Source organism: Bombina bombina, chromosome 5, assembly GCF_027579735.1.
Source record: "Bombina bombina isolate aBomBom1 chromosome 5, aBomBom1.pri, whole genome shotgun sequence".
Taxonomy (NCBI): Eukaryota; Metazoa; Chordata; class Amphibia; order Anura; family Bombinatoridae; genus Bombina; species Bombina bombina.
Window position 1 is genome coordinate 1,137,020,935 of NC_069503.1, and position 24,876 is coordinate 1,137,045,810.

At 42.5% G+C, this 24,876-nt stretch overlaps 1 protein-coding gene across 1 annotated transcript in view; it reads right to left on the bottom strand.

Annotated features, from left to right (window-relative positions):
* The window catches only part of LOC128661190 (ranBP-type and C3HC4-type zinc finger-containing protein 1), a gene marked incomplete in the record, with an annotated part of 490,387 nt that overhangs the window by 33,818 nt on the left and 431,693 nt on the right, over nucleotides 1-24,876 (bottom strand). The window contains 1 exon segment of the mRNA XM_053715433.1: nucleotides 24,736-24,847. Within this exon segment, the coding sequence (XP_053571408.1) occupies nucleotides 24,736-24,847 (112 nt within the window).

Consider the following 24,876-nt stretch of genomic DNA (forward strand, 5'->3'; position numbering starts at 1 on the left):
GAGGACACAGATGAATAGGGAGGGATTAAAAAACCAGCATGCCTAAACAGAAGGCACCACCTCTTTAAGGACCTTTCTCCCAAAAGCTGCCTCAGCCGAGGCACAAGTATCAAATCTGTAAAATTTAGAAAAGGTATGTAAAGACGACCAAGTTGCAGCCTTGCAAATCTGCTCCATAGAAGCTTCATTCTTAAAAGCCCAAGAGGCTATGGCTCTGGTGGAATGAGCCTTAATTCTCTCTGGAGGCTGCTTCCCAGAAAACTCATATGCCATGCGAATCACACTCCTCAACCAAAGAGCCAGAGTAGAGGCAGACACCCTCTGACCTCTATTCTTTCCATAAAAACAAACAAAAAGAGCAGAAGACTTCCGAAAGTCTTTAGTCACCTCCAAGTAAAACTTAAGAGCATGAACCACGTCCAAATTATGCAGCAAACGTTCCTTATACGAAGAATGCTTTGGACACAGGGAAGGAACAACAATTTCCTGATTAATATTCTTAGTAGACACAACCTTGGGAAGGAATCCCAACTTAGTGCGAAGAACAGCCTTATCAGCGTGAAAAATGAGATAAGGAGAATCAAACTGTAAAGCGGAAGGTTCAGATACCCTTCGAGCAGAAGAAATAGCCAACAAAAACAAAACCTTCCAAGACAAAAGCTTAATATCAAGAGAATGCATCGGCTCAAAATGACGCCGCTGTAAAACCTTAAGAACAAGATAAAGGCTCCAAGGAGGAGCAACCACCTTAAACACCGGCCTAATTGTGACCAAGGCCTGACAGAAGGACTAAATGTCTGGCACATCCACCAAACCTTTTTCCAAACCCTCCTGGAGAAAGGATAATATTCTTGGAATCCTAACCTTACTCCAAGAATATTGCTTAGCTTCACACCAAAAAAGATATTTCCTCCATATCTTATGGTAAATCTTCCTAGTAACCGGCTTACTAGCCTGGATCATAGTCTCGATTACTGACTCCGAAAACCCACGCTTGGATAGAAGCAAGCGTTCAATCTCCAAGTAGTCAGCTTCAGAGAAATGAGATTTGGATGAAGAAACGGTCCCTGAAGAAGAAGGTCCTTTCTCAGGGCAAGCCTCCACGGAGGTAGAGATGACATCTCCACTAGATCTGCATACCAGATTCTCTGAGGCCAAGCTGGAGTGATTAGAATCACTGTTGTCTACTCCCGGAATGTGGATGGCTGACAGACAACAGTGGTCCTCTGCCCACTGAATGATCCAAGACCCCTCCCTCATAGCTAGAGAACTTTTGTTGGGTTGTTCATGATTGATGTATGCTACTGATGTTATGTTGTCTGATTGGAATCTGATTAACTGGTTTGAAGCCAACTGAGGTCAGGCTAACAGCGCACTGTAAATTGCTCTCAACTCTAGGATATTGATCGGCAATATGGACTCCTCCCGAGTTCAAAGACCCTGAGCTTTGAGAGACTCCAGACTGCCCCCAGCCCACTAGGCTGGCATCTGTAGTCACTACACCCAAGATGGTCTCCGAAAGCAAGTGCCCTGGGACAGGTGATCCAGAGATAGCCACTAACGAAGAGAATCCTTTGTCTTCTGATCCAAAATTAGCTTTGGAGAGAGATCCAAATAATCTGGTTGAGCATTCACAACTGCAGGCTCTCAGATGAAAACAAGCATGATGTCCATGGCTGCCACCATTAGTCCAATTACCTCCATACATTGAGCAACTGAGGGACGGGGTGTCTCCTGAAGGACTCGACAAGACAATAGAAGCTTGACTGTTCTGGTCTCCGTCAGGAATATCTTCATCAGGACAGAGTCTATGATAGTCCCTAGGAACACTACTCTTGTCGCTGGAACCAGAGAACTCTTTCCTCACCTTCCACCCGTGAGACCGGAGGAAGGACAGTAACATCTCCATGTGAGATGCTGCCTTTTCGAAGGAAGGAGCCTGAATTTGAATATCATCCAGATAGGGGGCCACTGCTATCCCCCTGGACCGGACCACCACTAGGAGGGCCCCTAGGACCTTCGAGAATATTCTGGGAGCTGTGGCCAGGCCGAACAGCAAGGCCACAAACTGAAAGTGACGATCCAGGAATGCAAACCTCCGAAACTTGTGATGTTCCCTGTGGATGGGAACATGTAAGTAAACGTCCTTTAGGTCTATGGTTGTCATATACTGACCCTCTTGGATAAAAAGAAGAATTTTGCGAATGGTCTCCATCTTGAATGACGGAATCCTGAATAATTTGCTGAGACATTTTAAGTCTAGAATCGGGTGGAAGGTTCCCTCTTTTTTGGGGACCACGAAAAAGTTTGAGTAAAATCCTTGGAACCGGAACAATCACCCCCAGAGCCAAGAGGTCTTTGACACACTTCAAGAACGCCTCTCTCTTTATCTGGTCTGCAGATAATCTGGAAAGGTGAAACCTGCCCCTGAGGGGACAACCCTTGAATTCTGACCTGTAGCCCTGAGAAACAATTTCCACCGCCCATGGGTCTGAAACGTCTCTTAAACAGACCTGAGCGAACTGAGAAAGTGTGCCCCCAACTAGATCCAGGCCTGGATCGGGGGCAACCCCTTCATACAGACTTAGAGTTGGTCGAGGGCTTCTTGGCCTGCTTACCCTTAACCCAGGACTCGTTTGGTTTCCAGGATGGCTTGTTATTATTCTGTTTAGACGAGGATGAGGATGACTTTCCTTTAAAGTTGCGAAAGGAATGAAAATTACTCTGACGCCCCTTCGGTTTGCTCCTCTTATCCTGGGGCAGAAAAGACCCTTTCTGCCTGTAACATCAGAAATGATTTCCGCCAAACCTGGTCCAAATAAGATCCTCCCCTTATAAGGAAAAGCCATCAGCTTAGCCTTAGATAAAATATCAGCTGACCAAGTCAACAACCATAAAGTCCATCTGGCCAAAACAGGAATGATTATTTAAAGGAGGCTAACAACATTCTTAGTGATAGTCAGACGTACAAGAAACTCCAATTCATTCTTTAAAGGACACTCATCCGACCACACCCACGTTTTATCATCTACAGAAGGTGCACAAAACCCTGATAGCACCACCTGGCAGGCCCATAATATCAGGCATTGGGTCCCTAACCAATAACCTCTCTGTATATATTGATCATTATTTATAACCTGTTGTTAAATCCACCAGAGCTTATCTTAGGGACACCCTACACACCATCAACATATTTGAGAGTCTACAGTGGCAAGATGATCATATATGGATCACATGCGACGTATCGTCTCTGTACACATGCATTCCCCACAACTTAGGTAGCACAAGTATACCCCAAAACCACTTAGATTTAATTATAACAGGCATCACGTTCATATGAAATCATAATTACTTTACATTTGAAAAGCAGTTTTTCCAACAAGTACAGGGGACTGCAATGGGGACCACATTCACCCCATCGTATGCAAATTTATTAATGCATAATTTCGAGGAGAAATATATTTGGGCTAATAATCCCCACACCAGTAATCTGATCCGGTATTATCAATATATAGAAGATATCGTTATGATTCGGAGAAGATCAGAGACTGAATGCAGAGATTTTGTGAACCATATGAATAATAATAATTACAATCTCACATTTACTTCCAAGGTTGATAAGCAGCAGGTGAAATTTTTAGATCTTTTGCTCTTTATAGATGAAAATAGTAAGGTAACAATAGCTAATTACAGCAAACCTACTGATAAGAATGGGATCTTAAATGCCAGAAGTGGTCACCTGCCAAGGTGGAAAACCAACATTCCCCTGGGACAGTATCAACAAATTAAAAGAAATTGTACCAGGGAAGTGGCTTATCACGAGGAAGTGGCACTGTTAGATGTTAGATTTATTGAAAAAGGGTATGACCTGAAAACAATACAAGCGGCAAAAGATAGCAAAAGAGTTAGAGATATGGAAAGAGAGACAATATTGAAACCAAAAATCAGAAAATCGGCCCTGGATGGAACAGTACACAACAATGAGGTCACCACCTACAACCAGGGCAGCAAAGACATCCAATACATCCTCAAAAAACATTGGGGGGTGTTAAAAGCAGACCCTGTTTTAGGTGCAATATTACAGGAGAAACCCTTAGTGATGTCCAGGAAGAATAGAGATTTGAAAAATATGTTAGCACCTACAAAATTACGTGGTACTAACAAAGATACTGTATCCACCACTACATGGTTAGAACAGAAGCCAGGTACATACAGATGTGGAGCTAGCAGATGTGGGATGTGTAGTTACATTAAAAAGGCAGTTCTTTTAATAATTTTGATGAATCAAAAACCTTTAATATGAAATATAAATGTAATTGTGGCACGAACTATGCTGTTTATCTCCTTAGCTGTAGTTGTAACCTCATCTACTTTGGTAGGACCAAGAGGAATGTATGAACTAGGCTGAATGAGCATGTTAATAACATTAAAGCTGGCCTAACAACCCACAGTGTCTCTGAACACTTTAAAATAAGGCTTAATAAGGATCCTATGAGTCTTAAGATACAAATCATATACTGGATTCCACCAAATAGACATCCAAATAGATTACTCACCCTGAGACGCAGGGAGTCATATTGGATTTACCAACTGGACTCCATGCATCCTCAAGGTTTAAATACCGAATTAGACCTACAGGCTTTCATGTAGAAATAATATCACAATTGTTAGTTTTCTTCTCAATTTTATACTGCAAATTCCTTAAATCACTGCAATAGTCCCCTCATTCCCTAAGTGTTTTTGATATGAGATATGGGTCCTACCATTGACACATGCACATATTTTTTGTATTTATTTTAACATTCTCTAATAATAATATGATCATGCTGACATAGGTTACATATTATCAATAACAGAAATTTGAGAGCACCTGATCCTGCATGTGGCATATGTTTATATGGTTTTACTCAGTGATCTAACTTGGATTGTCATTGTAACTAGAAAATATTTCTGTATTTGAAACTGCATATTTTATTGTGTATATGTCATATACTGTTAAACATCATGTGTGTATTTTCTGCACGTCCAATTAGCAGGCTTGTGCTTACATGTCACAGCATGCTATTGGCCAGCCATAAGCCGGTTTGAGTAAAGGCTCAAACCGGCTTTTAAATGAGCCTATACAATGCTAAAGTTTATGGCTGGCCAATAGCATGCTGTAACATGTAAGCACAAGCCTGCTAATTGGACGTGCAGAAAATATACACATGATGTTTAACAGCATATGACATATACACAATAAAATATGCAGTTTCAAATACAGAAATATTTTCTAGTTACAATGACAATCCAAGTTAGATCACTGAGTAAAACCATATAAACATATGCCACATGCAGGATCAGGTGCTCTCAAATTTCTGTTATTGATGAGACAAAGCTCCATGTTGAGGGTCAAGCAGTGAACAGCCAGAGCTGTGGGTTTATTGTTCTTATATACACATTCTTACACATTAGTACCACCCACAGGGTTTTGTAAAACAACCAATAAACACATACAATACTCTCAGACACTCCCACACAAAATCCTCCTCTCTGCCTGTGATACAATTACCTTACACAATGGGTTACAAAATCCTCCCCTCTGCCTGTGATACAATGGGTTACAAAATCCTCCCCTCTGCCTGTGATACAATTACCTTACACAATGGGTTACAAAATCCTCCCCTCTGCCTGTGATACAATTACCTTTCAACATATCCCCAGATAGCCTAGATCTGAGCACACATTATTACTGAATGGCGCTCAGGTCACACACATACAGTTCAATTGCCATGGAGCCAAAGTCTTTTACATAGTCTTTCGTTATACGAATGGGCCCCATGGCATAGCTATCTGGGGTATTACTGTTCAAATAGGGCAAGCACCGAACGACCCGACCTTCGTTTCCCTGCAGGGGAAAATCAAGCATTTCAACATGGGGCCATAGTCTAAAGGCAGCAGGCGGGCAACCAGGCTCCTCCAATGCACAGTGGCGAGATTGGTCTTGTCACATCTCTCCCCTTTTCCAAACAGACTAACAGGGTATCTGACCTCCTGCCCGTCAGTGCCCTGGTTAGTCCAGCACCCCACCCACAAAACACAATCAGCAGTACAGCCCACCCACAATAAATGGTCACTACACCTGGGTAGAGGAGAAACTTGTCCATGTCCAGGAGCCTCCCCACGGCTGTGTGGGAGACTGGTACCCTAAATTGGTGGGTTGCGAGGTAAGCAGAGACCAGCCGTACTCTGCCCTGGTGCCAGCACTACCACGGAAGTATCCTAGTGGGAGCCTGGTTGCTGGAGGGGGAGACCGACTGTCTCCCCTTTGGATACATAGCTGTGCTGCTGGAGGGGAAGACTGATCGTCTCCCCTTTGGACAAAGCACCATGCTGCTGTGGGGGGAGACCGACTGTCTCCCCTTTGGCTAAACAGCCCTGTTGCTGGGGGACAGGACCAACTGTCCCTGCCCCCTGTGCTGTAAGTGCAGAGACCATGGTCCAATCTGCATGGTTGTGGGGCTTACTGTCTCCCCCTGGTGCGTTAAGCTGCCGCCGGGGAGAGGGGGTAACAAGCTCCTCTCCCATACATGCTTCCAGCCGCGTGGGAGGGAGACCGACTGTCTCCGCTCCCAATACCGAGTCCTGCTGCTGGGGAAAGGAGACTAGGCTCTCTATTCCCTGTAACACACACTGCTGTTGGGGAGCAGGACCGACCGTCTCTGCCCCCGGTAGCTCAGTCTGCCGCTGGGGAATGGAGACTGGCTTCCAATTCCTTGCAATTCACTCTGCTGCTGGGGGACAGGACCAACTGTCTCTGCCCCCTGTAACTCAGCCTGCCACCGGGAATAGAGACTGGGCTCCTATTTCCCTGCAATTCACTCTGCTGCTGGGGGACAGGACCAACTGTCTCTGCCCCCTGTAACCCAGCCTGCCGCTGGGGAATGGAGACTGGGCTCCAAATTCCCTGCAATTCACTCTGCTGCTGGGGGACAGGATCAACTGTCTCTGCCCCCTGTAACTCAGCCTGGGGTCCTTCCAAGTAAATCTCCACAACATCTTCCCAGCTGAATGGGTCTGGACCTGGGTCTGTCACCTTGCTGTCCTGCTGAGCCTTCCCAATGGAGTGAATGGAGAGAGATGGAGAGAATGGAGAGATCTCGGTAGTCCTGCTCCAGTTCCCACTCCAGGGTTGCTAGGTGAGCCAGGTCTTGCTCTACCTCACGGGGGTCATCCCAGTCATGCCTAGCCTCCCTCTCATAGAAAATGTCCTGAAGTCTGGTCTGCACAGGGCTCCCAAAGTCAGGCTCTGCAAAGGACTCCCATAACAAGCCAGGACCATCAAACTCCTCTCCCTCTGGCTTGTCATGCTCGGCTGCCCAGGGTATATACTGTGTCATATACCACCATCCTCCAGCCATAGCTCCAGCCATACCCGGTGCTCTAGTTCCCTCACCCATTCCTCCAGGGGCTGCTCTCCCAGGAAGGGCATCCGCAGGGCCACTTGCTTCTGCAACCGCTGCTCTTCACTGGGGAAACTCTCACCCCGCTGGTATTGTAATTATCCAGGGCCTGGTACCAGATGCCTTTCCTTAATGCATCCCGGCTATCCAGGTCCTCCCTCCTCATATAACACTGCTGTTTCCATTCTGTTGCTTTTAGGGTCGCTTTACTGGGACATGCGTTGCCCCAACTTGTAAATTCCTGGATGTGTAGTTGCTCTTCTGGGCGATGAGGACCATCCCGTCGCTTGCCACCAGTTGCTACGGACCGTTTTGCACACAAGGGGTTACACTCCTGGCAATCAGCCTCTAACAGCATGCAGTAAATCCCCCCCAAGAACAAGACAAAGCTCTGTGTTGAGGGTCAAGCAGTGAACAGCCATAGCTGTGGGTTTATTGTTCTTATATACACATTCTTACACATTAGTACCACCCACAGGGTTTTGTAAAACAACCAATAAACACATACAATACTCTCAGACACTCCCACACAAAATCCTCCCCTCTGCCTGTGATACAATTACCTTACACAATGGGTTACAAAATCCTCCCCTCTGCCTGTGATACAATTACCTTACACAATGGGTTACAAAATCCTCCCCTCTGCCTGTGATACAATTACCTTACACAATGGGTTACAAAATCCTCCCCTCTGCCTGTGATACAATTACCTTACACAATGGGTTAATGTAATTATCACAGGCAGAGAAATACAGTTTCCTTTGTGACCAAATGAAGCAAGGCTTTTCTGCCCAAAACCTGTTCCACAGAGTCTTCTATCCTGGAGATAATTGGGAAGTAATCCAATTATCTCCAAGGACAGAGGCAAAAATCCATTGAAAACATGGTAGCAAAAGACAATAATATACATAAAAATATATAACTGTGCAGCTAATGCATAAAACAGGTACATTCAACATATCCACATATCCCCAGATAGCCTAGATCTGAGCGCACATTATTACTGAATGGCGCTCAGGTCACACACATACAGTTCAATTGCCATGGAGCCAAAGTCTTTCACATAGTATTTCGTTATACGAATGGGCTCCATGGCATAGCTATCTGGGGTATTACTGTTCAAATAGGGCAAGCACTGAATGACCCAGCCTTCGTTTCCCTGCAGGGGAAAATCAAGCATTTCAACATGGGGCCATAGTCTAAAGGCAGCAGGCGGGCAAACAGGCTCCTCCAATGCACAGTGGTGAGATTGGTCTTGTCACAATTATCAAGAGGATTAGACTCTTCAATACCCAAAGGAACCAACACTTCCTTCAACAACGAACGAATATAATCAAATCTTAAACAGATAAGAAGATTTGTCAATTTCAGAGTCTGATTCAGGATTCTCTGAACCAGAGAGATCCTCATCAGCAGAGGATATTTCAGTATGTTGTCGGTTCATACAAATTTCATCAGAATTATGAGAAGTTTTAAAAGACCTTTTAAGTTTATTTCAAGGTGGAATGGCAGACATAGCCTTTTCTATAGCTGCAGCAATATAATTCTTTACATCTGCAGGAATATTAGATACATTAGATGTTGAAGGAACAACAGACAATGTATTTGTACTAATAGAAACATTATCAGCATTCAACAGCTTGTCATGACAAATGCCACATAACTGAGCTGAAGAAATAACATCTGCTAATTTACAACAGACGTCTTTCAAAATGTAAAAAGAAAAAAAACAACATTTTAACAAAATATCCAGATTTCTCATATAGCAGTTTCAGGAATGGGAAACAATGCTTATGCTAGAGTAAGATGCAGGAAAATAAGCATCACAGCTCTTAAAAATATAAAGAGAACCATAAGCATTAAAGGAAGAAGAGTTATATACAAAAAAAAAATTGCCGCCAAGTATGACGCAAAAGGAAGTGAAAAATGTTTTTGCCGCCAAAGCTAACACCAGGAAATGACGCAACTCGCGTCATAACAAGCGCGACTTCACTCCAAAAGAACTAACGTCAACAAAGACACAGGAAATGAAGAGACTTGCGTCACTATAGACGTAACTTTGCGACAAAAAAAATTTGCGCCAAGAATGACACCATAAAAAACAAAATTTTGCATCCTCGCAAGCCTAGTTTGCCCGCATTTTTTTGGGGGGGGAAAACAAAGTCAAATTTAAAGAACTGGAACCTCAGGTAGGAAGAAATTAAAACAATCTTCCCAAACATAATTTCCGTACTGAAACTGATAGTCTGCAAAAAATGGAAATATATATAAACCTGACTCATGGCAAATATAAGCAAATACATATATTTAAAACTTTACAATATAATATAAAGCACCAAACATAGCTGAGAGTGTCTTAAAAAATTATACATACTTACCAGAAGACACCCATCCACATATAACAGACAGCCAAACCAGTACTGAAAAATATCAGCAGAGGTATCGGTATAGGAGTATAATGTCGATCTGAAAAGGGAAGCAGGGGATGAATCCCTGCGACCGATTACAGAGAGCCATTGAATAGATTTCCCATGGGTTACACCATAAAATCAATAGGCAATACTCCCTTCACATCCCTCTGACAAACACTGAACTCTGATAGGAATTGGGTTTCAGAATGCTTAGAAGCGCCTTTCACAGAAGAAATCAAGCACAACTTACTTCACCACCTCTATAGGAGGCAAAGTTTGTAAAACTAAGGTATGAGTGTGGTGAGGGGTGTATTTATAGGTATTTTGAGGTTTGGGAAACTTTGCCCCCTCCTGGTAGGAATTTATATCCCATACGTCACTAGCTCATGGACTCTTGCCACTTACATGAAAGAAATATGTCTATATAATATAGGTTTTCGTAACGCATTACCCAATAACTGTTATTCAATGATTGCAGCAAACACAATGGTCCATAGTTATTAAGGTCTGGCGGACCTGATCCGACACTGTGGATCAGGTCCGCCAGACCTCGCTGAATACGGCGAGCAATACGCTTGCCGTATTCAGCATTGCACTAGCAGCTCACAAGAGCTGCTGGTGCAACGCCGCTCCCTGTAGACTCGCAGCCAATCGTCCGCCAGCAGGGGGTATCAACCCGATCGGGTTGATTTCCGGTGATGTCTGTCCGTCTGCTCAGAGCAGGCGGACAGGTTATGGAGCAGCGGTCTTTGTGACCGCTGCTTCATAACTTGTGTTTCTGGCGAGTCTAATGACTCGCCAGAAACACGGAGCATCAAGCTCCATACGGAGCTTGATACATATGCCCCAATATGTTTAAAACTAAAAAGGAAACATGGAAAGAAATGAATGAATTAAATGTATCAATGTGCCTTTAAGAAGGAGAGCTTTAGTCTATTTAAGCTGGAGGAAGCTGCAGCTTCTATGAGCAGTGAACAAGTGCTTGTGAAGCACGAAACATGTCTGCATAGGAGCCCAGCTTTCCTTTCTATTAAACGGTCTGTCATTGCGGCTTAATGGCTGTACACTTTATATGTGTTTAACTATGTGGAATAAACTTTGAAGATTATTATCTTATCCTTGTGGTATGTGCTTGGGACTTTCTTTGTATATGTATTACTATTAGGCATTAGAGGCGAAGACAGCGTCTACAACACATGACAACGTGACGTGTGATGTCATCCCCACTCTCCAGTGTGCCGTGAATCTACACAGCGTGTAAGAGAGTGCACCGCTTCTAATTATGTTGGTTGTTTAACCTTGCTACATTGCCTGTCTCCAATTAGTTTTAACTGGTAATAGCTGCAAAAAAATGCACTTTATACTAATGACAGTGGTTAGCCTGGTTGTCTGCAGACTAGAAATAAGGCAAATGGTAGGTGGAGTTTGGCTACTGAAAACTAATTGCAGAAAAACATAAATTATGCTTACCTGATAATTTAATTTTCTTCTGAAGGGAAGAGACCACAGCTGCATTCATTACTTTTGGGAATACAGAACCTGGCCACCAGGAGGAGGCAAAGACACCCCAGTCAAAGGCTTAAATACCTCCCCCACTTCCCTCATCCCCCAGTCATTCTGCCGAGGGAACAAGGAACAGTAGGAGAAATATCAGGGTGAAAAAGGTGCCAGAAGACCAAAAAATTACAGCCGCCTCATAGATAAAAACACGGGCTTGAGCTGTGGACTCTTCCCTTCAGAAGAAAATGAAATTATCAGGTAAGCAGAATTTATGTTTTTCTTCTTAAAAGGGAAGGGTCCACAGCTGCATTCATTACTTTTGGGAAAAGAATACCCAAGCTAGAGGACACTGAATGCAAACAACGAGTGGGTACAAAAGGCGGCCCCTTCGAAAGGCACCACAACCTGATTACTCGACACCTGAAAAAAGTATAGACAACGCGGGTGAAAACCCGAAGTCCAGTTAACTGCACATTAGTTACACCACCGGCAAAGCCGAACTAAACCACTTAGTCCCAGAGTCCGTCAAGCCCAAACAACCTCCAAGGAGTCAGCCCCACGGATCACGACTCCCATGAAGGTACCAGGCCAAGACAAGGACCGTTATCTGCCCCCCAAAAGAGGAACAGAATCTCAAGAACAATCCAAAGGATCCTTCCACTTTGCAGAACATAGAACAACCCATGGTTGTTGTACAATAGCAACGCCAAGGGAGATGAACTCCCTAGAAACACAAGGACCAAAGAAGAGAGATCCATACACAGGGAAACATGTCCAAAAAAGGACTAGAGGAACACCCTCATATCCCTGACCCTGTACCATAACCAAAAGGTACTCCAGGAAAACCATGAGTTCCCCGTTGCCTCATATTAAATCTAGATCTGCAAGCTAGACAGCAGAAATAGGATAACTATCCCAGCAGCTAGTAAAGAGTTCCCCAAAAAGAACACCAACCGCTGAACAGGAACTCCCAATGACCAGCTTCCAGTAGAAAGCTGACTCACAGTTGCTAAACCCAAACACCAAAAGTGTTTCAAAGCTTGCTAACACCCAGTCAAAGTGCAATGAGCTGTAGCTGGTTACATAATGCTGAAAGAAATGGGAAGCGCTAAAAGAATTATGGGGATAGATACCTGATATTCAGAATATTGTGATTTCTATGCGATTTGAAAATCCTCTTACTCGTTAACATATGTCTCAGACAAATCTATGTATTTTTAACACAAAAAGTCAAATCAATATGTAGCGCATATCAATGAATATGTAGCACATATCAATGAATACCAAATATAAACTTATTTAACAATCTTTACTGATACAATGTTGTACATAAACCTTCCCTATATACATAAAATTATCTAAAAGTTGTGTCCACAACTATACCTCCAAATGAAGGCGGTTTAAAGTTCCAAAATGAAATGGTTAAAAAATCCTCTTTCAGTGTTGTAGTTAAAATGTCCCACTGTTATTCCATTTTTTAAAAGTATATTACAATATCGGTCAGCGTTGTTATTTCTTTATACGCTGTTGCAGAATAACAATGCAGGATACCTATACAGTTTCTGCAGATGTTCGTTCCCTTGTTTATATTGCAATATGTGTTCCCCTTACCGGACCTCCGGTGGCTTGTTACCTCCCCTCCCTGGGTTATGGAAGGGTTGCACTGTCGTGTCGCTGGAATTAACAGATTGGTGCAATATCTGTCTTCTCTTTCGGCGTCATAGCGTTTAGAGTTCCCGGCAACTTCCTTCTACCCGAAAGACTTCAACAGAAGACAAATCATCGAGAAGAACTTTCCCCTTTTGTCCGGTTTCCCGATTGGCCCTCCGTAGTCACGTGGGACTGGCAGCACACGTGACTGGGTAGAAGGAAGTTGACGGGAACTCTAAACGCTAAGACGACGAAAGAGAAGACAGAAATTGTACCAATCTGTTAATTCCAGCGACATGACAGTGCAACCCTTCCATAACCCAAAGAGAGGAGGTAACAAGCCACTGGAGGTCCGGTAAGGGGAACACATATTGCAATATAAACAAGGGAACGAACATCTGCAGAAACTGTATAGGTATCCTGCATTGTTATTCTGCAACAGTGTATAAAGAAATAACAACACTGACCCACAGTGTATAAAGAAATAACACTGACCTATATTGTAAGATACTTTTAAAACCTTTTATTAACCATTTCATTTTGGAACTTTAAACCGCCTTCATTTGGAGGTATAGTTGTGGCCACAACTTTTAGAAAATGTTATGTATATAGGGAAAGTTAATGTACAACATTGTATCAGTAAAGATTGTTAAATAAGTTTATATTTGGTATTCATTGAAATGTGCTACGTATTCATTGATATGAGCTACATATTGATTTGACTTTTTGTGTTAAAAATACATAGATTTGCCTGAGACATATGTTAACGAGTAAGAGGATTTTCTAATCGCATAGAAATCACAATATTCTGAATATCAGGTATCTATCCCCATAGCTTTTTTTAGCGCTTCCCACTTCTTTCAGGATTATTTATACAATAATACCATTATTGGGAGAAATAACGGTTTCTGGGCAGCTTTGTTGGGCTTTACAGGTTTAACTATTAGTAATTCCAAACATTTTCTCACACACTGTAGCTGGTTACACCCTCACAGTGCAATAGCTGTAGCTGAATTCAACTGCAAACCTTCCAAGGGCTCACAGCCATCCGAATATCGGCTCCAAGGAGTGCCCTCTCCCAGCACCGAATGCCAGTTGAAAAGAGGAGGACATCTAAGACCTCCCAAAAAGGAGAGAACCGACTCTAAAAAAAAACTGTCAACCCTGCATAGAGTAACCGACCCTTAATCTTCCCTCTAGAATAATGGTCCTAGCCCATCAGAATCCAACATATAGCAGGAGCCCCATAGGGATCAAACCCTCAGCCTTCCGCTGGAGGAACCAGTCACTACATTGCAACTCCCCTTCCAGGATTCTGAAACGCAAGAAAGGAAAAAAACCCTTACAAGGCAAGATACCTAGGACCCACAGGCCGCTCCAAATACTAACCCGGAGAACTCTACCCCTGCTCTAGAAGAGAAAGGATTAAACAACAGAACCACCCTACCATAGAGACGAGACCCCTCGGCCATATCGCCAACCCAGGTGGAGATACCTGGAGTCTACAGGAACAGCATAAATGCGCCAGAAGACCAGTAGGGGACCGTCAGAAGGACCTAATGCCTAAGCAACCAACAGATAGGCATATCTCACAGAACCCCAGCCTCTACGAAGAGAGTCCCGCGGGACCACAAACATCTAGAGTGAGATTGAACAGTCCACACCCATACAAGGAGAGACACTGACCTAGGTCAGGGTCCTCGAAAAAGGAATCAATTGAAAATCCAACCCTAAGCTGCCTCCTACAAGGAGGAACGCACCTCTAAAGTCCGTAGCAATCTAGCAATAGCCTCAAACCCAAGAGTCACAAGGACTTCCTTAACGGTCTAAGATTCAGCACCCAGGGCACTTACATCGCAAAGAAATCTCGTAGGCAAGCATTAATATGTGCTACACACACAGGCAAGGTAGCAACCAACACCCAAAGGCGAATGAGCACCCTGTACCCTAACAATCTCAGAGAATCGTACGTAGGACACCGTCCACGAAGCCCCTAACGGAGCATAGAGGATAAATGGTCAACTACCTGACCCTAGAAGGGCGGCCCTCCGTAACCAACCTCGCCCCTTCACTGATAAGCCCGAAGGCTAGAGATGCAATGAGGACGGAAAGACACCCGAACATCAAGACCATGGTCAGACTAAGGGTAATGGAGGAGAAAACAGCCAGAGATCTTTGAAGGATCTATCTTCCAAAAATCTTCTTTAAGCAGGCAAAAGCTGGAGCTTCGCAGCTCCCCACAGAAGGCAGGGAACCCTTGCACACAAACTCTTAGAGTAACACAACTCTGAGCAGAGAAGTACATACCCGCGCATCCAGACCATATGATCCACCCAAGGCAGGAAGGAAGGAACTCCGACAACCACAACAAAATGCTTAATAGGCTAAAGAGTCAGCGTCCGGAAGAACCTCGAGTGAAAATGCAAACCATTAATCACTCGGCACACCCGACCACATGGGTCACACACATCTCCCAACGTCCAAAGAATGGAATGACGGCTCTGAGTCCCCATGGACCTGAGAACCATGACGATGGCAACAAGCCCGAACAACCAACCTAGATTGGCACTCATAAACCTCCATTCGGAGGGGTTGTATTGAAACAACAGGCCTAATACTTCAGTAGGATCCGAGTCCGGAGTCCATAGAATAGGCCAAGTGACATTCAAAATCAAGCAGGATTAATCAGCACCACGAGGGTGACATGAAACCTGGTAACAGTCGAAAAAATATCTGACCAGTACCTGCCTGGTGTAAGGACACTCTAGAACTGCCCAAGGTCCAAGAAAATTCATCCGAAGGATCGATAAATGAACTAGAAAAACATAATTATATTAAACAAGTACGCAACTCCCGAGGAAGTGCCCACATGACCTAAATCGCAAGTATCGGTTCCAGAGAAGAACTTTCATAAAAACGAAAATCTAACAGGCATGAGCTTAAGAAAAAACTAATTAAACACATCCATCAGGATCAAAATAAATTAAGGCAGCACCTATCGGGTGAACGCCCAAGGTGAATGAGGACGACAACAGGACCAGCCGATTAAAAGCCACATTCACCAAAGCTCAGAACTGGAACCAAAAAACATAAAGAAAAACAGCGACGTTAAGGGGATTGGCAAAATCATCTTTCGATGGATCAACTTCAGGGGCCAACGCTTCCCCAGAAGGCCGAACTGAATCGGGCGATCCCACAGTCGACGGTTCCTGGTTAACGGAACACGGATAGTATCTTAGAAATACTTCACTTGGGAGATATAAATGATTCAGCGCCATAGAAATGGCCATGCGGAACCGTGCCACAACCTCTGCAGGAAACAAGCCACCCTTCCGGGCAGGGAGTAAAGGCCATAGGTACACCTGCTTGCGTAACCGGGAAATGGACTGGGGCACTCGCTTCACGGGTCATGGAAATCTCGGAGGCGGATGGCTCAACGCACTCTAAGCTCCCTGCTTTGGGATAAGAGAGTACTCTAGAACGGCAATCGGAACATAACTGATGGGCATTGATTACCCGGGCCATTCCATTTTCATCACAAGACACATCCTCCGTATCGGAGGCATCCGTGTCGCGCATATCAGAATCCTCCATAATCTTGGGATTATAAAAATGACAAAAACTAACTGGCACCCTTTAAAAACCCCAATGGCTTGGGCACTCACCACCTCCTGTGAACCAGACAACCCACAAGCAAGACTCTCTTGGCAGCACACAGCATATGGAAGTAAAAAAAAAATGTAAACGCACCCGTCACAAGGTGCACCGTGCCAGTCACGAAAAGGAAGTGCAATCTTGAAGATTGCGTCATTAAACGAAGGCTGTTATGTTCCGTAAAGGCCATGAGCCTAGGAGCCCTATTTAGCAAACCGTCTACCACAAATACGCTGGAATTCCGCAGCGTAATTGTGGAGAGCCTGATTCCCCTTATTTATCAAAGCCTACAGACCAGCAAAAGTAGAAATTTGTGACGTAACATACGATCCGCCGGTCTCAGTCCGACACAGATTGATGCTTACATCATTACAGATGTTCCAAATGCAAATTTGGCACTATCTGACTACTTTTGCTAGTTATCAAATTTCTAACAGGTACGCTCGCCACTATTCTGGCCCAGCGTACCTGGTTTTAAATCCGCCACCCTGGAAGCGGCGGATGCCATAGGAATCAATGGAAGTCTGAAAGCAGCGAAAGCTTATGTTTGCTGCTGCCCGATAGCCCATTGATTTCTATGGTAGAATAAAATTTACAGCGGATATAAAAAGTCTACACACCGCTGTTAAAATGTCAGGTTTCTGTGATGTAAAAAAATGAGACAAAGATAAATTATTTCAGAACTTTTTCCACCTTTAATGTGACCTATAAACTGTACAACTCAATTGAAAAACAAACTGAATTATTTTAGGTAAAGGGAAATATATATATTTTATTACAGCACTCAGTCTTTTTGGGTATGAGTTTTTCAGCATGGCACATCTTGACTTTGCAAGATTTGCCCACTCTTCTTTGCAAAAACACTCTAAATCTGTCAGAATGCGAGGGCATCTCCTGTGCACAGCCCTCTTCAGATCACCCCACAGATTTTGAATTGGATTCAGGTCTGGGCTCTGGCTGGGCCATCCCAAAACTTTAATCTTCTTCTGGTGAAGCCATTCCTTTGTTGATTTGGATGTATGCTTTGGGTCGTTGTCATGCTGAAAGATGAAGTTCCTCTTCATGTTCAGCTTTCTAGCAGAAGCCTTGACTAAGGCCCCAGTTCCAGCTGAAGAAAAACAGTCCCAAAGCATGATGCTGACACCACCATGCTTCACTGTGGGTATGGTGTTCTTTTGGTGATGTGCAGTGTTGTTTTTGCACCAAACATATCTTTTGGAATTATGGCCAAAAAGTTCAACTTTGGTTTCATCAGACCAGAACACCTTTTGCGACATGCTTTTGGGAAACTTCAGATGTGTTTTGGCAAAATTTAGCCGGGCTTGAATGTTTTTTTTTGTAAGAAAAGGCTTCCTTCTTGCCATTCTACCCCATAGCCCAGACATATGAAGAATATGTGCGATTGTTGTCACATGTACCACACAGCCAGTACTTGCCAGATATTCCTGCAGCTCCTTTAATGTTGCTGTAGGCCTCTTGGCAGCCTCCCAGACCAGTTTTCTTCTCGTCTTTTCATAAATTTTGGAGGGACATCCAGTTCTTGGTAACGTCACTGTTGCACCATATTTTCTCCACTTGATGATGACTGTCTTCACTGTGTTCCATGGTATATCTAATGCCTTGGAAATTCTTTTGTACCCTTCTCCTGACTGATACCTTTTAACAATGAGATCCCTCTAATGCTTTAGAAGCTCTCTGCGGACCATGGCTTTTGCTGTAGGATGCGACTAAGAAAATGTTAGGAAAGACCTACTAGAACAGCTGAACTTTATTTGGGGTTAATCAGAGGCACTTTAAATGATGACAGGTGTGTACTGACTCCTATTTAACATGGTTTTGTATGTGATTGCTTAATTCTGAACACAGCTACATCCCCAGCTATAAAAGGGTGTTCACACTTATGCAAGCATATTATTTTAGTTTTTTATTTTTATTTCCCTTTACCTAAAAGATTTCAGTTTGTGTTTCAATTGAGTTGTACAGTTTATAGGTCACATTAAAGGTGGAAAAAGTTCAGAAATGATTTATCTTTGTCTCATTTTTTTACATCACAGAAACCTGACATTTTAACAGGGGTGTGTAGACTTTTTATATCCACTGTATGTTTATACCTAACACCCTAACATGTGCCCCGAGTCTAAACACCCCTAATCTGCTGCCCCTGACACCGCCGCCACCTACATTATACTTATTAACCCCTAATCTTCCTCCCCTACACCGCCGCCACCTACATTATACTTATGAACCCATATTCTGCCGTCTCGACACCGCCGCCACCTAAATAAAAGTTAACCCCTAATCTACTGCCACCTACATAAAGTTATTAACCCCTATCCCGCAGCCCACCGCAACTAAATAAATGTATTAACCCCTAAACCCCTTCCTCCCACATCACTAGCACTTACTAAACCTATTAACCCCTAAACCGCCAGCCCCCCCACATCGCCATAAACTAAATTAAACTATTAACCCCTAAACCTAACAACCCGCTAACTTTATATTAAATATTAACTCATCCCTATCTTATAATAAATGTAAACTTACCTTTAGATTTAAATTAAACTATATTAAACTATTAATTTACCCTGTTATACTAAAATTACATTAAACTACAAATTAAATTAACTATATTATATATTTAAACACCTAACCCTACTCAAATAATTTAAATCTACACTAAAAAATCCTAACACTAACCCCTGAAGATCCACGTACAGTTTTGAAGATCCGACATCCATCCTCCAAGAAGCCGGCAGGAGTCTTCATCCAAACGGCTGAAGTCTTCATCCAAGGCCGCAGAAGTCTTCACCCAGACGGCATCTTCTATCTTCATCCATCCGGCACGGAGCGGCTCAATCTTCAAGACATCCGACGCGGAGCATCCTCTTCGTTCAACGTCTTCTTCCCGAATGAATGTTCCTTTAAATGACGTCATCCAAGATGGCGTCCCTTAGATTCCGATTGGCTGATAGAATTCTATCAGCCAAGCGGAATTAAGGTTGAAAAAATCCTATTGGCTGTTGCAATCAGCCAATAGGATTGAGCTTGCATTCTATTGGCTATTCCAATCAGCCAATAGAATGAGAGCTCAATCCTATTGGCTGATAGCAACAATTTGAATTTTTTTTTTAACCTTAATTCAGATTGGCTTATAGAATTCTATCAGCCAATCGGAATCTAAGGGACGCCATCTTGGATGACGTCATTTATAGGAACATTCATTCAGAAAGAAGACGTCGAACGAAGCTGATGCTCCGCGTCGGATGTCTTGAAGATGGAGCCGCTCAGCGCCAGATGGATGAAGATAGAAGATGCCGTCTGGGTGAAGACTTCTGCGGGCTTGCATGAAGACTTCGGCTGCTTGGATGAAGACTTCTGCCGGCTTCTTGGAGGATGGATGTGGGATCTTCAAAACTGTAAGTGGATCTTCAAGGGTTAGTGTTAGGATTTTAAAAAGGGTTTATTGGGTGGGTTTTATTTTTAGATTAGGGGTTTGGGCTGCAATAGAGCTAAATGCCCTTTTAAGGGCAATGCCCATCCAAATGCCCTTTTCAGGGCAATGGGGAGCTTAGGTTTTTTTAGTTAGGTTTTTATTTGGGGGGTTGGTTGTGTGGGTGGTGGGTTTTACAGTTGGGGGCGGTATTTGTATTTTTTATTTACAGGTAAAAGAGCTGATTTCTTTGGGGCAATGCCCTGCAAAAGGTCCTTTTAAGGGCTATTTGTAGTTTATTGTAGGCTAGGGATTTTTACAAAAAGGATATAATCCAGAAGCTCTTAAAACAACTATTACCAAAGTAAGAAATATAGAAAGAAAAGAGATTCTTGCCAAAACAACGAAAATTTAAACCACTACTAAAAGATGTCTTATAAGTACCATTTATCACTAATTATAATTGTCATCACAAACATCTAACAAATATACTTAATAAACATTGGCATTTGATTAAATCAGATCCTATCATAGGAGATTCAATATCTGAATACCCCACTATCATTTATAGGAAAGCTGCAAATATTAAAAGTATTCCTGCGCCTAGTGACTTCAAGAATAAAACACAATGAAAAATATTTCCCCTGTTATAGCTGTAAAGCATGCCAACACACCACAAAATGCAGAGGGTATTCATCCACAAATACAGGCAAAGAATATAAAATCAAGGATACGATCAGATGTAGCGATAAGGGGATTATATATCTAATCCAATGTTCATGTGGGAAGCAGTACCTAGGAGAGACCTCTAGGACTCTGTGTACTAGGATAAGAGAGCACCTTAATTTAATTAAGAAAGGAGATCAAGAAACCCGCCTCTATGAGCATTTTAGGGTGAAACATCAGAATCATATCAAGGACTTAAAATACTGGGGTATATGTAAAATAAAAAAAACATGGCGAGGAGGTGACTATGACCATTTATTATTGAGGAAAGAAGCAGAATTAATTTATGAGTTACAGACACTATATCCACAAGGTTTAAAACTAGAATTAGACCTTAATCCCTTTATTTTAGATTAATATCTGCCCTTTTAGGTTTACTTTTTAGTATATTACTTATTTTTATGATTATCATAAATGGTACTATATTAATTCTTTAAATAATTTTTTATATTATTTAAATCATAGTTACTTTTCCAGACATCATTTATACAAACAATGTAGCACTATTAATTTTATCCGGATTATGTATAAGCAGTATCCATAGACAGAATGGAGTCATTAGGGTTAATATCGATTTAACATCTAATTTTGGGTGTATAATGTTTAACCCATTTTGACTTTAGCGTGTCTGGACAATATATATCACAATATATTACACAAGAGTGCAGACAGACTTCCTTTTTTATTATCCCCTTTTTGTATCAGTACCTCTCTTTTATTATATTTGTGGTATCATGCTATGTACAAGGACTAATTGCTGATTTAACTATGGGCATTTTTGCAAATATAATGGTTTATGATGTTATATATATATATATATATATTGTTAATGAAAATACATAGTGACTTTTTCTAAGATGATCTAATCAGTCCACCTTAAAAGATTTCCACCTTTATGAAAGAGGCAACAGGATATAGGGTTGTTATATCCAACCAATCAACTATCAAGCACATATTTATAAGGAACCTGCAAATCATTTAGAACCATCTTGATAAAGCCATTGTTAATGGCGAAACGCGTTGATGGTAACAAGACAAGCTGGAAATATTGAAAGTGAAAAGCCTATTTAGACGGATCTAATAATACTCTGCGCAGAGTAGGGACACTTGAAACATCACGGAACTACTTTTCCCAGTACTGACGCAACAAGTGACGTCACCAGCTACACTGAGCTGTACAGACACCTGTGCCTTGCTACAAACAGATCGGCTAAACCTTATATGGGACCAGGTAGGCACAAAGAGGTGTAACAGCCCGTGAGTGTTGTTCTTTATTGGGACTTGCCTTCAATTGATTTTATATACTTGTGCATTACAATGCTTAAAGATTATTATTCATAACCTGCAAATTTATACATCTGCTTATACCCCGTTTGGGTTAACAAGGAACACCTCCAGCAAACATAAGTTTCAATAGTAACACCACCACTAGGTTGGATCTCAATTTAAAGCTATAAGTGGACAATATTTCTAATAGAAAAGGGAAAGCGGTGTTACCCTGATGAATGACTTTCTCAGTGCTTGTAAAAACAAAATATATTTTAGTAGTTTGGTTACATGGTAACTTTTAAGTTGGATATTATTCGCAATTATTTATTATTGTTTTATGTGTTTATTTTTATTTAGATGACTGGTCATATATGAGGATTTATTTTAATACTGTTATACATTTGATGAACTATACATTTATATTATTGATAAAATACCATTTATAAAACTGAATAAATATTGTTTTTAGACATTGTTTTTCCTTGGATTATCATTTAGTCATATACCCCTTGGCTGTTAGCGCACATATACACATTTTCTCTTTTACTGCACTTGTCCTATTACTTTCTGTTTTATGGGAGCAGATAAGTGTATGTGCAGGGGCTAGATTTGCGCACCATTTCCCCCCCTATTTTCTAATTATTCGTTTAATATAGTTTAATTTAATTTTAAAGGTAAGTTAATATTTATTATAAGATAGGGATGAGTTAATATTTAATATAAAGTTAGCGGGTTGTTAGGTTTATAACTTAATAGTTTAATTTTGTTTATGGCAATGTGGGGGGCTGGCGGTTTAGGGGTTAATAACTTTATTTAGTTGCGGTGGGCTCCGGGAGCGGCAGGATAGGGGGTTAATAACAATGTAGGTGGCGGCGGTGTAAGGGGCGGCAGATTAGGGGTTAAGAACATAATGTAGGTGGCGGCGGGGTCCGGGAGTGGCAGGATAGGGGTTAATAACTTTATTTAGTTGCGGCGGGGTCCGGGTGTGGCGGGATAGGGGTTAATAAGTTTATTAGAGTTGCGGTGGGCTCTGGGAGCGAAGGGATAGGGGTTAATAACTTTATTAGAGTTGCGGTGGGGTCAGGGAGCGTCGGGATAGGGGTTAATAAGTTTATTAGAGTTGCGGTGGGCTCTGGGAGCGAAGGGATAGGGGTTTTATAACTTTATTAGAGTTGCGGCGGGGTCCGGGAGCGGCGGGATAGGGGGTTAAACAGTTTAGTATAGTGGCAGTGTTTAGTGACAGGGTATAAATAAAGTTGGGAAAAAGCCGAATAGCAGCGAGATCGATGACTGTTAGTTAACAACAGTCCGCTGCTCATCGCCCCGTACTTGGTGCATGGCTTTTTGACAGCTTTTTTGTTAAATATGGAGAAGATATTCAGGTCCGCGGCCGCGATGTTAGGCGAGCGTATTGGTGCCGTTGAATGCAGCACAGTTGACGGCTTGATAAGTAGGCCTCTAGGTATAGCTACATATTTGCAGATAGAACCATATAACAAACATGATTAAAAGTCTCCCCTGTTCAATAACCCCCTCAGGAGATATTAACCCATGATTCCTTATTAAGATAAAAGGAGTCCCACTGGGACCCTACCTTATTTCGTTAACATCACATTCACATATCGAAATAAAATGAAACTATCTTACCGGAATCTACGCCGTGAAAGATACCGCATCTATTTTACCGGAATCTACGCCGTGGAACAGGAACATGGTCCTTCAAGTATGACAGATAGTAGCCTCGCTTCTGACATGGACTTGAGTGAAGAAAGGTAGGCAGCGAAACTCGCCAACGCTGATTACCAAGGAGCTGTTAATATGAGTTGGGATGGGATTGCAGGAAAACTCTCCCTGCATCTCCTGACTCTAACTTTTATCCATGCTCTCACTGAAAGGCTGACAGGACTACTTAAAACTCGAGTCCCATAGCGAAGAGTACTACCCTCCATAAGAGACTTAACTCGAACTTCTGACACTTCTCTGCCAACCTCCTGAGACGAAAAGCAAAGAATGACTGGGGGATGAGGGAAGTAGGGGAGGTATTTAAGCCTTTTGCTGGGGGATCTTTGCCTCCTCCTGGTGGCCAGTTTCTGAATTCCCAAAAGCAATGAATGCAGCTGTGGACTCTTCCCTTTTAAGAAGAAAAAGGATGTTAATTTGTTTAAAAAAACATTAAGACTTGGCTGAGATGTTATTCTATAGCAGTACAACTGAAATGTCTTGTAATTACACTGAGCTTAATGTCCCTTTAAAACTCATTCTTAAAGCAACAAAGAACTGATGCACTACTGGGAGCTAGCTGAACACAGGTGAGCCAATAGCAAAAGTTTGTATACCCACCACTTAGCTGCTCCTCGGCCTACCTAGGTATGCCTTTTAACAAAGGATAGCAAGATAATTAAGTCATTTTGCATGTGCTGAATCATGGCATTTTAATTTTGTCTTTTTCTGTCCCTTTAAATCTTGCTCTCTTGGGACCTTGCTTTATTTTTATTATAATTCTGACCTCAGCCCAGATTAAAAGTGTAAATGTCACCGCTAAAAACAAGAATATAATATATTTAGTGTATGGTTGGCCTCTGATCACTCGATATCTAAACCTCACGTACTCGCACTGTGAGTGAAGGAACGTTTGCTTGCAGGTCACACTCACCGCGCGTATCTCTCTCTGCTGGAGCTTACTGTAGCAGGCGTATGTGTCATCTCGGAAGGGGCACGATACCTCAGGATCTTCACAACAGTTAACCACCTGCCGTAAACATTCCCTGCCAGGATAAACAGCTTTTAAGGGCAT